At 46.3% G+C, this 16206-nt stretch overlaps 1 protein-coding gene across 2 annotated transcripts in view; it reads right to left on the bottom strand.

Moving 5' to 3' along the window:
- SPTB (spectrin beta, erythrocytic) overlaps positions 1–16206 on the bottom strand; it is a 124474-nt gene that overhangs the window by 54235 nt on the left and 54033 nt on the right. For both annotated transcript variants that reach the window (XM_059373394.1, XM_059373395.1), the window contains exon 2: positions 13707–13905. In XM_059373394.1, the coding sequence (XP_059229377.1) occupies positions 13707–13854 (148 nt within the window). In that variant the 5' untranslated portion in view covers positions 13855–13905. The remainder of the gene's footprint in view (positions 1–13706; positions 13906–16206) is intronic.

The following is a 16206-nucleotide window of genomic DNA, read 5'->3' on the forward strand; positions in this document are numbered from 1 at the left end:
GACATTTCTGCAAAGAAGACTTCCAGATGGACAAAAGACACATGAAAAAGTGCTCCACATCATTCGGCATCAGGGAAATACAGATCAAAACCACAATGAGATACCACCTCGCACCAGTCAGAATGGCTAAAATTAACAAGTCAGGAAATGACAGATGCTGGCGAGGATGCGGAGAAAGGGGAACCCTCCTACACTGTTGGTGGGAATGCAAGCTGGTGCAACCACTCAGGAAAACAGCATGGAGGTTCCTCAAAACGTTGAAAATATAACTACCCTATGACCCAGCAATCGCACTACTGGGTATTTACCCTAAAGATACAAATGTAGTGATCCAAAGGGGCACGTGCAGAATGTTTATAGCAGCAATGTCCACAATAGCCAAACTATGGAAAGAACCTAGATGTCCATCAACAGATGAATGGATGAAGAAGATGTGGTGTATATATATACAATGGAATACTATGCAGCCATCAAAAGAAATGAAATCTTGCCATTTGCAACGACGTGGATGGAACTAGAGGGTATTATGCTGAGTGAAATAAGTCAATCAGAGAAAGGCAATTATCATACGATCTCCCTGATATCTGAAAGGCAACGTGGGGGGTTTGGGGGGTAGGAAAGGAATAAAGGAAACAAGATGGGATCGGGAGGGAGACAAACCATAAGAGACTCTTAATCTCACAAAACAAACTGGGGGTTGCCGGGAGTTGGGGGGTAGGGAGAGGGTGGTTGGGTTATGGACGTTTGGGAAGATATGTGCTATGGTGACTGCTGGAAGTGTGTAAACCTTGTGATTCACAGACCTGTAACCCTGGGGCTAATAATACAGTATATGTTAATAAAAAAAAAATAAATAGGGTGTAAAATCTACATAAAGAAAACCTGAGGGGCATCTGAATGGCTCAGTCTGTTAAACATCTGCCTTCAGCTCAGGTCATGATCTCAAGGTCCTGGGATCAAGTTCCACCTTGGGCTCCCTGCTCAGCGGGGAGTCTGCTTCTCCCTTTCCTTCTGCTGCCCCCCCCCAACTCATACTATCTCAAAGAAATAAAAAAAAATCTAAAAAATTTTAAAAGAAAACTTGAATTTTCCTTTGTGTGCTCCTGAGGCACACAAAAGATTTGAACACATGTGTAGAAAGGCACATCCAATTCTTGAATAGGAAAACTCAGTATCATAATGTTGTTAGATTACTTTAAATTAATCTATATTGAATATTATTTTAAATATATTTAAATTGTATTATTCGAGGGAAACTAGAGAAGCTATGAGAAAACTCACTGGGAAAACAAAAATCGCTAGGAAAATTCCCAAAGAAGAGGTACAGGCCTTCCAGGTGTTTTTTTCTATCAGATAGTAAGTCACAGCATAAACGTACAACGATAAAACTGTGTGCTACTAGAATATGAATACAAACATCGATGGAACAGAAATAGTGCCAAGCACAGATAGGCATTTGATACCTGATAAACGTGGTATTTCAAAAACAAAGGGGAAAGAAGGATTATTGGATAAGAAGTGTGGACAAAACTAGATGCTATCCAGGAAAAACTGCCTTAAATATATACCTCACATTCCAGGACAATTTCATTTGGATAAAAACTGAAATGTAAAAATGAAACCATAAAAATACCAAAACAAATCATGATTGAGTTTTTGTTTGTTTGTTTGTTTGGTAATGCTGGTATAGAACACAAAATTCCAAAGGCATAAAATAAAAGATTGAAAGTTCAATTACATTTAAAAAAAGTTCATGGGGCACCTGGGTGGCTCAGTGGATTAAAGCCTCTGCCTTTGGCTCAGGTCATGATCCCAGGGTCCTGGGATGGAGCCCCACATGGGGCTCTCTGCTCAGCGGGGAGCCTGCTTCCCCCTCTCTCTGTCCTCTGCCTGCCTGTGATTTCTGTCTGTCAAATAAATAAATAAAATCTTTTAAAAAAAAAAGTTCAGGCAAAATTTCTGTTCCCCCTAATTAAAATAAAAAAACAAACAAACCCACACTTGGGTAGGTTAGATAGGCACAGTCAAACAAATGACTAAAGATATTTGTAACTCACATCACAAAGGGCCAATTAACTTGGGATATAAGGAACATATACAAATTAATGAGGAAAAGGACCAGCAATCCAATAGTGAAATAGACATACATATGTAAACAAAAAGTTAACAAAAAACTGTAAAATCTCTTAAATGTGCACAAATTTGTCCAAGGTAGTCATAGAAGTATGAATTAAAAGTATAAACATATACACAAAATTTAATAAATGGTCCTTAATTAGTGTGAGCACATTAACTGTAAAAGACATTTTTGAGACAACTGGGAAAATTTGAATATTAAATGAATATTCTACTATAGTAGAGTTGATGTCAATTTTATTCAGTCTGCATTTTTGCCAGCACATAGCTTTAAGCTAGGGGTAAAGGGAGGTGTAATAGTGGTACTATGGTTAGGTGGAACATGTTCTTGTTTTTCAGAGGTACATATTACAGTATTAGGGGTAAAATGTTGTGACGATCTTCAATTTACTTTAAAAATACTTCAACCCCCGAGAGTGGAGATTCAACGTTGGGGGTTTGGGGGGTAAGAAAAGAATAAATGAAACAAGATGGGATCGGGAGGGAGACAAACCATAAGAGACTTTTAATCTCACAAAACAAACTGAGGGTTGCTGGGGGGAGGGGGATGGGAGAGGGTGGGTGGGGTTATGGACATTGGGGAGGGTATGTGCTTTGGTGAGTGCTGTGAAGTGTGTAAGCCTGACAGATTCACAGACCTGTACCCCTGGGGCTAATAATACATTATATGTTTATAAAAAAATTTAAAAATTTAAACAAATAATTAAAAAAATACTTCAACCCCCGAAATGGACAAGCAAATATGGCAAAAATTGAACAGTTGTTAAGTCGATGACTCATTATACTTTTAGCTCTACTTTTTTGTATGTTTGAAATTTTTATACTAAAAGCCAAAAAGTACAATGACATCAAGATACTGTTTCACTTATTGGGTGGGCACAGACCAAAAAGTGTGATAAAATATGGTGTTTGGTTAAGGCGTGGGAAAAGAAAACATTCATATGTTGCTAGAGAAAGTAACAGAGGCAATTTTGGCAAGACTTGGCAATTTTGGTCAGAATTACATATGCACATACTTTTGGACCTAGTAATTCCACTTCTAGGAATACTTCCTACAGATAAACTCATATATTGGGAAATAATCTATATATAAGGTTATTCATTGCATTTTTAAAAAGAGACAAATACTGGAATGTTCACTAATAGGAGATGGTTAAATTAAAATTGTATGTCCATACGTAGAATAGTTAATTACTACAAAAAAGAGGTTGTTTATGTATTAATAGAAATAAAACAATCTTCAATATATCTTGGGTGGGGGAAAAGGATATTATAGAACAATGTATAGTTAAAAAAAAAAACGCTGGGAAAATAATATAGACCATTTGGAAATATATACATAAAATATTCCTGGAAAGTTGCATGAGAAACTGATAACACTGGTCCTGGGAAAAGAACTGGTATCTGGAGGGACCGAGGTGGGAATAAAACTCATTTTATGCATCTTTTGAGTGTTATCTATTGGATGTACCTATTATTTATTCAATATAGAAATACATTTTTCCTATCCTAAAGAAAATATTAAGGAACACTCCGTACACCCCCTGAGAACAGAGCTCAGGTGGGAGAGTTTCCCTCGGCATCCCTGACCACCACAGCTACTCTCGGAGGTCTGGCCCTCTGACTATCCTAGAAAGTTGTTTCAAAGCGCAGCCCTCTCTCCTTGGGGTCAAGGTTCTTCCTCTGCTATGTTATACCTTCTCCAGGCTTCCTCTTGGCTCCTCCTTCAACTTCCCTCCTCCTTTGGCCCCTGCCACACACCACACCTGCCACTGACCCCACCCATTCCAGCATCTGGTTGACTTCCTGACATCATGGCACCTGGCAAGTTTGTTATCAGAAGTCCCAGGGGGGCTATTTTAAAAATAAAATTTCTTACACACTGGCTGTTCTGAAGCCAAGTGGTAAGGCTGAACTATTTTATTTCTAGGTCTATGCGCATCTAGTCCTTCCTGCCACATATATATTTCCTAGTTCTTCCTGCCGCCTATATAATTCCTTGCATGCATGCTTCATCTCTCTCCCTCTTTTGTCTGTTACAAATCTGCTCTCAACAGGAGAGAATAGCAACCTAAATATTCAAAACAGGATTATATGATCATTTCGGTACTTATAAAGATATTAATAAGGTTGTAGAAGACCTTTCAGTGGCAAGAAAGGATATTAGAATACATTTTAAGGGAAAGTTCAGATTATAAAATTATATGAATAATATGACCCTGGTCTTATAATTTTTAATATCCATTTAAAAATGAAAGCCTCAGTTGGATGTTGTTATAGCTGAGCAGTAAGACTGTGGGTGACTTTGCTTTTGCTTATCTATAGTTTCTAAAATTGCTGCAATGAACATGTATTCCTTTTATAATAAGAAACAGCAGATGTCATGAAGAAAAATAGGATATAAAGCTCATAAACCCTGAGGAATAAATGACTGATGAAAAGTTACAAAGGTTTTTTTTTTTTTGAGGAAGCCTGTATTTTTACCAGCATCCAGCCCTAAGGTATGGGTAAAGCTCGGTGGTCAGAAAGACAAGAGGGAGAAGAGGCATCACGGGTGGCCCATGGACCCCTAGCCTGGGCCTGAAGCCAATCATTTAAGGTTGAGCACTTTGCAAGTTTACGGCTTCAGATTCTTCTCCTTCTCATACTAGGGAGCCGAGAGCTTTGGGAACCTGAGTGAGCGATACTTGTAACTCCCATGAACATGTGACAAACCGTGAAGCTATAGACAGCAATGCTATAAAGCCTAGCATAGTGGCAGACCCTTAGGGGTGCATCATAAATGATGATGATGGCACAAATTCAACCCCACAGTTTAGTTTGAGAGGAACTTTTCTTTCAGCCAACCAACTTTCAGCACAGTAGTATTGTGAATGGCTAGAACATGATTCCCCTACCTGCAAGATCTAAAACCTAGCTAGGGTTGATTCTAAGAGACAACTCTAGGATGCTTACTACATACCTGCAAAGGCAAGAATAAAGCACAGAAGACTGACTTTAAAAGTGAGCAGAGTTGAACGCGAAGATGCTGGTGAACTAGACTGGGCTACATTAACACAAAGGAACATTATATGGCCATGAAGATGATATTCTACATGTTTACTGACCTGAAAAGATATTCATAATATAACTGCTCAGTGACAAAGAGTCCAAGATCATAATATTAGATAATGTTTTAATAGTCATGCATTTATATACATAGTCATATATCTATAGGCATTAAAATATCTGTATGGGTCATTAACAGTATCCCTAGTTTTCCCTTTTTTAATCTATTTTGCTAACTTTATTATATATTTTGGGGTAATAACAATGTTTAAAGATATAAAAGTATGCATCCTATTGTTTTTAAAATAGGGTCTTTGCATATAGTAGAAAAAGAAAGCAAGTTATTATAGACCAGTTTAGATTTTTTAAAAAATGTCTTTGAAGGGGACACCTGGGTGGCTCAGTTGGTTGGACGACTGCCTTCGGCTCAGGTCATGATCCTGGAGTCCCGGGATTGAGTCCCGCATCGGGCTCCCAGCTCCATGGGGAGTCTGCTTCTCTCTCTGACCTTCTCCTCGTTCATGCTCTCTCTCACTGTCTCTCTCTCAAGTAAATAAATAAAATCTTTAAAAAAAAATGTCTTTGAAGAAGGTTAGTTTGGATGTGAAGTTTGAAGATGATCATGGTTTTAGAATCGCAGGGAAGGAGGGAGGTTTTGTTCAAAGGCCTCGACGTGGACACTGGCAAATGTGTGTATGAGGGCATGTGCGTACAGTGTGCACGTCTTGGCGAGGGAGGTGAGAAGCAGTGAACTGACCCAGGGCAAAGAAGCTGAAGGACAGTCTAGGGAATTTGAACTTTATACTCCAGGTAAAGAAAAGCCTGGAGGCTCTTTTTTCTTTTCTTTCTTTTTAAAGATTTTATTTGTCAGAGAGAGAGAGAGAGCACAAGCAGGGGGAGCAGCAAAGCCTGGAGGTTCTTAAGTAAAGCAACATGTCACTAAAAGTTTCTTGAAGGACAATGCTTCAAAGTGCTGTGGAAATGGGACCAGACAGAGAGAGGCCAGGGCCTCTGCTGGGAGGCAGCTGCTGAAGTCTCTGCCTGCAGCACCATGGCCCCAACTGACACGTGACCTGTGCAAATGAAATGGCCAGAGTCCAGTGGGACAACCGCAGAACAAGGGTCAGTTGGCCCACAGCAGGGGATCATACTCAGAGGCTGGAGGACAGAAGTAAAAAGGAACTCAGGGTTTTGATCAAAGGGGCTCAAGAAGCTGCTGGGAGAAGGAAAATGGGAAGGGGTGTTCTGGGTGGGATGCAGAGATGGAGATAATGCAGGTCTGAAGGATGTTCGAGAAAGCCCAGGTGCGTAGCCCAGTAGCCCTAAGGCTGCTGGGATGATCCCTGGGATTTGGTCCTGGAGCTCCCTGCTGGGCAGCCTCTGGAATCTATGGAGGGGTATGGTGATAGCTCTGCCCTGCTTCCTTCAGAGTGGGAGGAGCCAGTGAGATCATCTGGATAAAGAGTGCAGAGACCACTCAGCAGCGTGCCAGCACCAAGCCCTGTCCTGCATGCAGGCGGTGGCTGCGAGGACAGAGGACACTGAGAACACAAGGCCACAGAGGTTGAGATGGTCTGGGACTCAGTTGCAGCCTAGCCTTTATTGAACTGAGAATTTCTGGACAATCTACTGATTTGCTAAAAAGGATCAATTATTCCCTTTCCCGAAGCCAGGAACCAAAGCTCCATGGTTCAGGGTAGAGGCATATGGTTAGCGCTACTCTAACAGGTGGCTTCCTCCCAGGCTGCCAAAGCTGGAAAGTGCATCGTCTAGACTTAAGCCCCTTGTTTTTCAGGTGAGGAGCAGAAAAGTGACTTGGCCAAGGTCACCTAATTCAGGAAAGCCCATGATAGTGCAAGAGGCCAGAAGAATGACAATGTGAGGACGGCTCACTTCTCCCTGTCCACAGTGCCCAAGCTGGCTCATGCTGTCATCACCTCCTTCCCAGACTTTTGCACAGCCTCCCCATAACCTGTTCCCCCCACTGAAGTCAGAGTGATATCCAAAAACCCAAATGTAACCATGCTTCCCTGTGAGAACCCTTTGATGGGTGTGGGAGCACCTCCATCCTTCTGGCCCTCTACTGAAGGCCGCAGTTCCTGTCCTGAGTGCCTACAGTGCTCTCTGCTACAGGCTCCCACCCTTTGACCCTTTGACCCTGCAGCTCCTTTGCAAATAGTCTCAGTAAACCCCTCAGCCACCCTTCTTCAGTTTCCTGCAGCTTCCTGCCAGGACCCTGAAGATACCCACTGCCTAGAAGGGCCCTGCGATGTGGCCCCTGCCTGCCCCTCCCATCTCCACCCCTTCTTCCCCGCCTGCGCTCACTCCAACAAGCCCCACTCCTCCTTGGATGAGGTACGAGCTGTAGGTTATGTTAGAAACTCATAGTTCTCAGTAAATCTTTATGGAATTCATCATACTTTGTCATCGTGCACATATGTCTACATGTACAGAGACACGTGTGATTATCTGATCTACTTCCTTCTCACTGGACTGTAAAATGAGATCTGGTTTCCAGAGTCTGAAGGCCAAAGGGTTTGGAGGCAAAATGCTTCCAGAGACTCAGCTGCTTCCAGCTTCCTTGTCACTCTCTCTCAGTGACACGATAAAAAAGGAAAAGGAACAATTGCTACAGATGCTTGGAAACAAGTCTCCTGGTGTCTCTTCGGCCAAGCAGCACGCAGGGGGCGCCTAGCTGGAGAAGGGAGAAATGGATGCCAGCTGCTTTGGAAGCCATAAGCACAGTCAAGGTCTGGTGTCACAGCCTGCCCTTGGGAATGAAGCGGACAGCCCACAAGAATGTCCTGAAGATGGAGGGGCCTATGCCCGTGGCTCACTCAGACTGCATGGCACAGGGAGGGAAGAGTCTTATTATTAACCTCGGTGTATTAATATTTGAAAAGCATCTTCACAATGATAGATAGCAGTCACCCAGAAATGGGGACAGCTTTGGTTCTGCAAAGCATTCTCAGAGGAAGAACAGCTTTTCTGGAGAGGGGAGGGAGCCAGTGGGAGAAGGTGCTCCGTCTGGAGCAGGGGAGACCACCCCGACTGCACAGCACAGGGGGGCAGGCTAGCCTCTCACTGATTTGTCTGCATGGGTCACCAGCAGGTTTATCTGAGCAGTGGCGTTTCCGGAAAGGAGGGGAAACTCACAATGGCTGACCTCCCCGAAAAAGCTGCTGAGCCAATTATTTTTTCTTCTGACAGTATACTAAAATGATTGCTGATGATTATACATATTTCTATGAATAGTATATTTTCCCAAAATATAGTCTCTCCACAGAACTCCGACTCATGTTTTGAAAGCTGAGAGGAAAACATTTTTTAAAACCCCTCATTAATGACACCATCTTTGTTCTCACAGGTAGCTTAAGAGAGACATTCAGAACATTAACACCTGATGCCTTGGTCTCCAGCAGCTGCATGTGAACTTGTCAACTTAATAGGCTGCCAAGAAGCTGCAGAATCCCGAGCCTATGCCCCACCCCCCTCCACACACACACTGTGGTGAAATCCTGTTCTCTGAAAGACATCATTCACCCTCTGGACACAAAGCCCTTCTCAGGCAACTGGGGCACCTCTGGGGCACCTGGGATCAGTGTCATCCTGGTGCAGGTGGGGAAAGAGGCCCAGGGAAAGGGCAAGCGTAACCTTTTGCTACCAAAGTCAGGAAGGAGCCCATACCACCCTCTCTCTGGAGTTTCCAGGAAGCCAACATGGGTGGGAAGGGAGTGGCAGGGTCGGAGGGCCACTGTTCTAAGGCTCTGGCGGAATATCTGTCAGTCACAGAACTTAAACTTGGGGCCTGGGCAAAGTGGGTCTGGAAGACGTTCAAGGTTTTAAGTGGCAGCAACTCTGTGCTTCAGAGCACAGGGACACAGCCCGCTGTGCACCTGCTGCCTGTTGTGTTCTCTGAATTGTCCTCAACCAACCTCACCACGCGCGACCTCACCTCCTGTTTAGTAAGAAGGCTACAAAGACAGAATGCAGAAAGGAAAGGCATCTCTAGCATGAAACACCACTTGGATTCTGATTTAAAGGCAAAACCAGAGTGGGCCACACCAATTTGTACCCTTTGTTTGAGAAGGATGGCTCTGTGTTCCCTGGGCCACAGAAGAGGATGAAGGGCACATTGGACCCGCTCTTTCTCACAGACCTTCACCAGAGGCCCTGGACTGCTCTCGGCACTGCAACCTTCCAGATGCCTCTGTGCTCTGAGGAGCTAGAAATCCTGCAGTGGGTGGCACTTGGGATGCCCAGATACCAATCTGAGTGGGCAAGGCAGGGGAGGCTCATGCACACGGTTTCTCTTTTGGGGGGGCACCTTTCTGTTGCATTCCTTCTCTCCCACGCCTGAGGCAGGGTCCTCACCCAAATCAGTGCACCCAAGACAGGTGCAAGGGGGCAGGCAGGCAGAAGCCGCTGCTGGGATGAGGAGAGAGCACAGAGGACGGACTTTTCTGGCTGGTAAATTCCCTGCAGCCTGCAGTGCCTCATCCCTCATCCAGACAGCCACAAATGTTTACCGAATGGCTCCCAGGACGAAAAAGAGGAAGGACAGGAAATGAGGTGTAAGCAAAAATAACAGTGGCTCTAGGAGACACCGGAAGACTTTCTACTGAGATGTGAAGGCTGGATCCTCTTGGAGAAGGTAGACTTGAGCTTTTCAACTGCACCCTTTCCCCTAAGCTTTCAAAAAATTAGTCATCAAGGCAGAGAACCACCCCTGTTCAGGAAGAATCCTCGGGGCTACCCAGCACTTAACCTCATGAGGTGCTGTCAGCTTTCAGACGCTGATGCAGAGAGCTAACATCTGCCCAGGGACCTACTGGGCAAATATTCCTGCTTGGACCCCGCCCCCCCACCCCAGCACTGCTGAGGTCAAATCCATCCCCGTCCAGGAACCTTCTGCAGCATTTTCTTGCCCACCTCCCCCTTCGCTCTAGTCGGGCTCATCCACAGTGTGGAATCCAGTGATTCATTTGGACAGAGGTCAGGTGTTTGTATACCAATGTGGCAGTTTCCACACAGAATAACCAGATGGCTTGTTTATTCCAGTCCAGGGAGGGAGAGTTGGGAATAGTCTGAAAGGCAGAATAGAGAGTATTTCCTTTGGAACTGAGAGGAAGGTGACTTAAGAGGCAGAAAAAAATGGAGCCCAGTTAACCAACTGCAAGTTTTCTAACCACAGGTCACTAAGGGGAGAAGGACCCAGAGAATCTGCCACACGAGAAAGAGCATCTAATAAGACTCATCATCCTTTGGTTTCTTGGGCCTTCTGGGTCACCCGGCTGATGGCAGAGACATGGCTGGGATCCTGGCTGAGCAACCTTAAAGAGAAAGATTTACAAAGCATGGGACCTCATCCCTGTGGGCACTGGGTCTCTGGGGACTGAGCCAAGAGCTCCAAGCACAAGCTTTAGCCAGATGTCCCTGGTCCTTGGCTCCTTTTTCAAACCCAGGCTTTCTAAGACAAAGGAGGGGGTGGTTAAAAAGGAAGAAACTGGCCTACGAACAGGCCAAGGTCACTGGGACAGTGACTGAGCTAATGATCCTGAATGTCTGAAGTTATGAGAAAGGACAGTTAATTCCTGTAAATACTAACATTTTTCTAGTATCTTATTACTAATAAAAAACTTTCATAAACTTTATCTTACTTGACCTTCACACCACCTGTGGGAAAGTTCTACCATCGCATTTTATGAAATAGGAAATTGATTTAAACATCAATCAATTGATGTTTGAAAACATCATCAATTGATTTAACAACATCAATTGATTTAAAACAACATCAATTGATTTAAACATCATGGCAGTAGCATTAACGGTGGAATCTGGGTCCTGTGACATTTTCCCCCTCACCTCAAGACCTTCAGTTTCAGAAATAAAAGGCTACACCCATCTTTCCAACCTTGACACATATACCTACAAAGCAGATGACCGCCGTCTTATAAGAAATACAGGACCAAATACCTTCCTTGCCGGAATGCTCTTAGGCATGGGGGAGTGGCTGGAATGAGAGGAACCAGAGACACTTCTGATTCCTCAGTCTCTGTGGAAACATTGATCCCTGCCTAGGCTGCCAAGGCAGCCCCAAAGATAACACTGAAGAGAAAACGGTCAAGAAAACTGGTGGAACCTGACAGCCCTTTGCTGTGCTCTGCCTATCCACCAGAACAGGTCCATCTCACCTCTCTACTTTGGACCCTCACAAAGCTTTGGCTTCTCCCACAGGTCAGTCAGAGTGGACTCTCAGGAAAGTCAGCAGACTACTTAGGTTTGTTTTTAAAAATCCTGAATGGACCCCAAACTCCCAAACTGCCGTGGTTACCTGTTGGCCAGATGTTCTAAATCACGTCCAGGCGTGCAATTCTGCACTTCGCAGTCCCCCACCCGGGGGGTAGTGGGGGCAGAGGGTGCACACAGAGTCTCAGTAGATGAGCTGCAAGCTCTTAGGGAGACCCAGGCAAGGCAGATGGAGTCTCTTTACCCATCAACCTGATCAACTTAATTCCGCCAGCTTCCCAACCTGCTTATTAGACCTGGCTGCCACTCACACAGTTGAAATGGATGAAGCTGTGTCATGCCTGTGTGTCACCCTTCACTTCTGAGGGCCTTCTCCACACACGAGTTCCTGCTTCTGCCTGCACCTCCTCCTTTGCTCTCTCATTGCCATTTAATTATGCGACTTTCCTATGGTTCTACTCTAACTCAACTTAAGCTAATTAATTATGAACATTGTTCATTTTCCCTAATAGATCATAAACTCCTTAGAGACAGATACTATGTTGAATTCATCTCTGTGGTTTCTTTTCCATTTTCACATCTGGTGAAATTCATCTCTGTGGTTTCTTTTCCATTTTCACATCTGGTCAAGAGTTTTCGCTTTACACAGAGTAGGAGTACAATCAATCACTGTTAAAATGGAATTTACCTTGGTTTCTTTAAAAAATAGGGTGTCTGTGAAACATATCAAAGGATCCCTGCACAAAAGACAGTTCCACTCCTCATACTGTCCTTTGACAAGACTTACGGAATCCCACTCCCCCTCTATCACGAGGGTCACTGCAGTCAGGCTCAGCAGGCTCCGAGACATAAAGAAGGTAAAACCAGACTGGCAAAGACAAGGGTTCCTAGTTTGCTTATTGAAAGAGGTTAAGATTACATAAGCAAAGCAAGGGATTGGTGCTGTTATCTGTCCTCAAGGGAAATCAAGGAAGGACTTTTTAAGGGTAGGGAATGGGGAGGAGGGGAAGAAGGAAGAAGAAAGGGGGTTTCCTACAAGAACAAGGGCGCAAGAGCTGATGGCTGAGACCTGCATGGATTCTCCATCACGACAAGGAAAGGAGACACCCCACTGCTTCTACAGAATGGGAAACCCAGACACTCACAAGGTGAAAGGCCTTCATGGTCCCAGAGGGGCCTAGGGCCCTGCTCATTCCTCAGAGTCAGCTGGAGACTGAGGCTCCTGGGAGCACAGTGGAGGGAGAGAAGGGAGAAGAGTAGTACTAGGAAGTTCGGAAAGGGCCACTGAGTGATGGAGCACTGGAAGGCTCACTCTAGAAAGTGCTTATGGGAGAGGCTGGGTCCTTCTTACAAAGTGAAGATGGAGACAGCTGATGATGGGGCAACAAATCTGATTTGGGTGAAGGACGGGTGGAGCATTCCATGACTGATGGAATCCACCTCTCCCCCTTCTACCCATCCACTACCCCACGGAACTCAAACTTTCTTTACTGGCCAAGGACGTAGCACCAGAGCATAACTTCCCTGGGCTGACTCCAGGGAGGCAATGGTCACAGCGGTCGGCAGGAAAAAATCCCAAGAATCTCATCTCAGCCAGCAGGGTGGAGGAGAAACCATTTCTGCTGGAGATTTAAGTGCGAGCCTGTGCGCACACACATACACACACACTCTCTCTCTCTCTCACACACACACACACACAGAGAGAGAGAGAGAAATCTATTATGACCCTGCTAAGTAAAAATCTAATTCCAGTTTAAGGATAAGAGGTTTAGTCCAGAAAATCTGGCTTCCTGAGCCACTATGGGGAGGATGTTATCTGTTCTCAATTTCCTATCAAATCACTCTCTTCTTTTGGGATGACAGCGAGGATGACAATAGTTTCTCTCTCCAGGACCGGGCATTAGACTGAGTGCATCAGGAAGCCCCATGCACTGCCAGCTGGCCCTCTAGCCCCTCAGACACTCCTTCACCCAGACTTTTTCTTCATTGGAACTCTGGCCCCAGGTCATTCAGGACAGAGGAACAGGGCAGGGCCTACCTTGCACCTCCTCCCACCTGGGATGAAGTGAGGGATGCCTGGGAGCAGAGGCTGCCTGAGCCTGTGCTCCCTCCCAACAGGGCTGGGTCTCTCTGAGCCACATAATTGTATCTCCCTCGCGTCCCTGCCACGGCTCACGCCAGTTCACCCAGAGGACTGACCGCAGGCAGGGAGGGGGACTGAACCTGGGGACTATGAGACCGGCTCCTCTAACCCCCACGGCCCCAAATGGTACCTGCCAAGGCCTTGATCCGGGACCTCTCAAAGAGCCTGGCTGAGCTGTTGTCATTATCCAGCTCATCGTCCGGGGCAGCCCAGCGGGCATTGATCCGGCTGTACGGTGGCTGGTTGCCCACGTTTTCAAACTCCGTGGCCGATGTCATGTCAGCAGGCTCTCAGCGGTTTCGCCTGCCTCAGTCTTCATGGAAGGGTCCCTAGGGGGGACAGCAACACAGTCAGAGGGTTAACTCCCCTCCCTCGGACTTTTTCTCAGGGGAAACTTCTTTGGAGTATCCAACAGGGGTAGGTCCTGGAGGGAGCGGCACACCATGCCAGCGGCCGGGCCATGCTTCCCCCGGGGTCTCTGGGTTATAGAATATTGCAGCGGCAGCGGCGGCAGCGGCGGCAGCCACAGGAACGGCGACTGTGGCGGCAGGGATGGAGAGCTGCATGCAGAAAGGGTCAGGACGACCAGCAGGTGGAGACGTCAGTCGCTGCAAGCCCGCTTCCTCCAAACCTGCGGCCACCACAGCTGCAGGAGCAGGGGAGAAGGGAGGCTCTCTGGGAGCCAGGGGACTGGGCAGGGTGGGGGATGGTGTGGGGAGCTGAGGCGGGTGCTGGGCAGAAGAGAAGCTCTACCCTTTGGACTGGGGCCAGGACCAAACCTGGAGGGGAGGTGGGGACAGGAAGGAGAGGTGAGAAGGTGGAAGTTGGCTGAGTCCCGCTCAAATGTGCATCAATGGGGAGAGAGACCAAATGTGAGATGCCACGGATGCCACCAGTCCTGGCAGCTGCTGGGGAAAGTGGACTCTTCTCAGAGGCTGCCCAAGATCCCTCCCAGTGCTTTCCCAGCAGCAAATAGTTAGAAAGCTGAGCTCTTGGTTTTGCCTTCTCTGAAATGCAACCAGGTATGTGGACAAGGTCTTCTGTTGAATTCCAAATCAGACCAAGGAGCCCAGATGACTTGCTGTCCCATCAGGTTCATCAGTGTGATGTGGGGGTGGTGGTGAGGGGATCTCACGGATGGTGGAGCCATGTATGTTCACCCATGCAATGCACGTGGGCAGCAGGAGCTCTGTGTTCTTATTCGCCCGTCATTTATCATGTTTGCTCATTCATCCGTGATTAATTCACATATGTACCAAGGCCTAACTAGAGGGCAGGCACTGTGCTAGGCAGTCAGGAGCAAGACAGGAAGGTCCCTGACCTCATGGAGTTTACACTCTGGCAGCAAGATGCCCAATTAAATAAGCATCTTTAGTAAGGTATGATGTATGCCACCACTGGGAAAGAGCAAGGAATGGTGGACGACTCATGTCACGTCAGAGGGAGGGAAGTCTAAGCTGTTCCTAAAGGGAGCTTAGAGGCATTCTGTGAGGGGATAAATGGAAAGGGACAGGTCTAAACAAAGGGGATAAAGAGCAGGTACAAGAGTTCTGAAGGTGAGAAGGAAAACATGGCAAAATTTCGGAACCTAACAATGTTACTAGAGGGTGAGGGCAAGGTCAGGGAGAAAAGGGGGACAAGAGCTAGAGGTACAGGGCTAGGTCCTACATGTCTTGGGCCTTTGGAAAATCACTAGCTTTCCTTCTGCCTTAATTTCCCCACCAATACATGCCTTTCAGGCAACTTCCCATGGAGCTAAAGGGATTCAAGAGATCAAGTCTCTAAGACCCAATATGGAGCCCAGAGCCTCCAAGAGAACAAAAGGGGGTGGAGGTGGGGAGGCCATGAGGCAGGAAAATGCCAAGTGTGAACAACCGGTGAGCTGTGAGGTATACCACTCCCTCCACGAATGTGTGCATACACATACCACACTCCCACACTCGTACACACACACTCCAACACGCACATGTGCACAGACATCCACACATGGACAAACACATCTAACACACACACTCACACACCCAAACCAGAGTAAGTTTGAAAAAAATGACACAAGCTCACCAATCCAAGTGTAAATGCAGTGCTGTTGCCCTTATTTTTCCGACACAGAATCACTGAAGACTCCTTTTCCCCAGGCTGATTAATCAATCCCACCACATCCCTTTGAGGTAAGACAGGAGCCAGAATTATCCATCTTAATTGCACAAGGAAGAAAACCAAGGCCTCACACTGGATGAGGCCTTCCCAAGGTCATCTAGGGAGTTATTGCTACAGCCTGGGCTAAAGCCGAAGCCAGTGTGAACATTTATCCCCTTCTACTAGACAGCTTTTAGGGAAGCAGATTAGATTTAGGCGGGATAACACAGCACATGGGGACAGAGGCATTCCTCCGCTTTCAGGACCTGGCAAAGGTGTTTGCTTCTCAGCAAAGGGGAGGTGTAAGGTGGGGAAGCCAGTCCTCACCCCACAATCCCCCACAATGCCAGGCCTGTGCCCAAGAACACCCTCATCACTTAGAGCCTGTTGTCTTCCATAAATGGAGGTGGGACTTCCAGGGCTGAGATTTCTCACTGAACTGGTTGGGCAAAGAGCTGGGAAGGACTCCCTCCTCCCCATGCTCCCCCCAGCTT

This window comes from Mustela nigripes, chromosome 13 (genome assembly GCF_022355385.1).
Source record: "Mustela nigripes isolate SB6536 chromosome 13, MUSNIG.SB6536, whole genome shotgun sequence".
NCBI lineage: Eukaryota > Metazoa > Chordata > Mammalia > Carnivora > Mustelidae > Mustela > Mustela nigripes.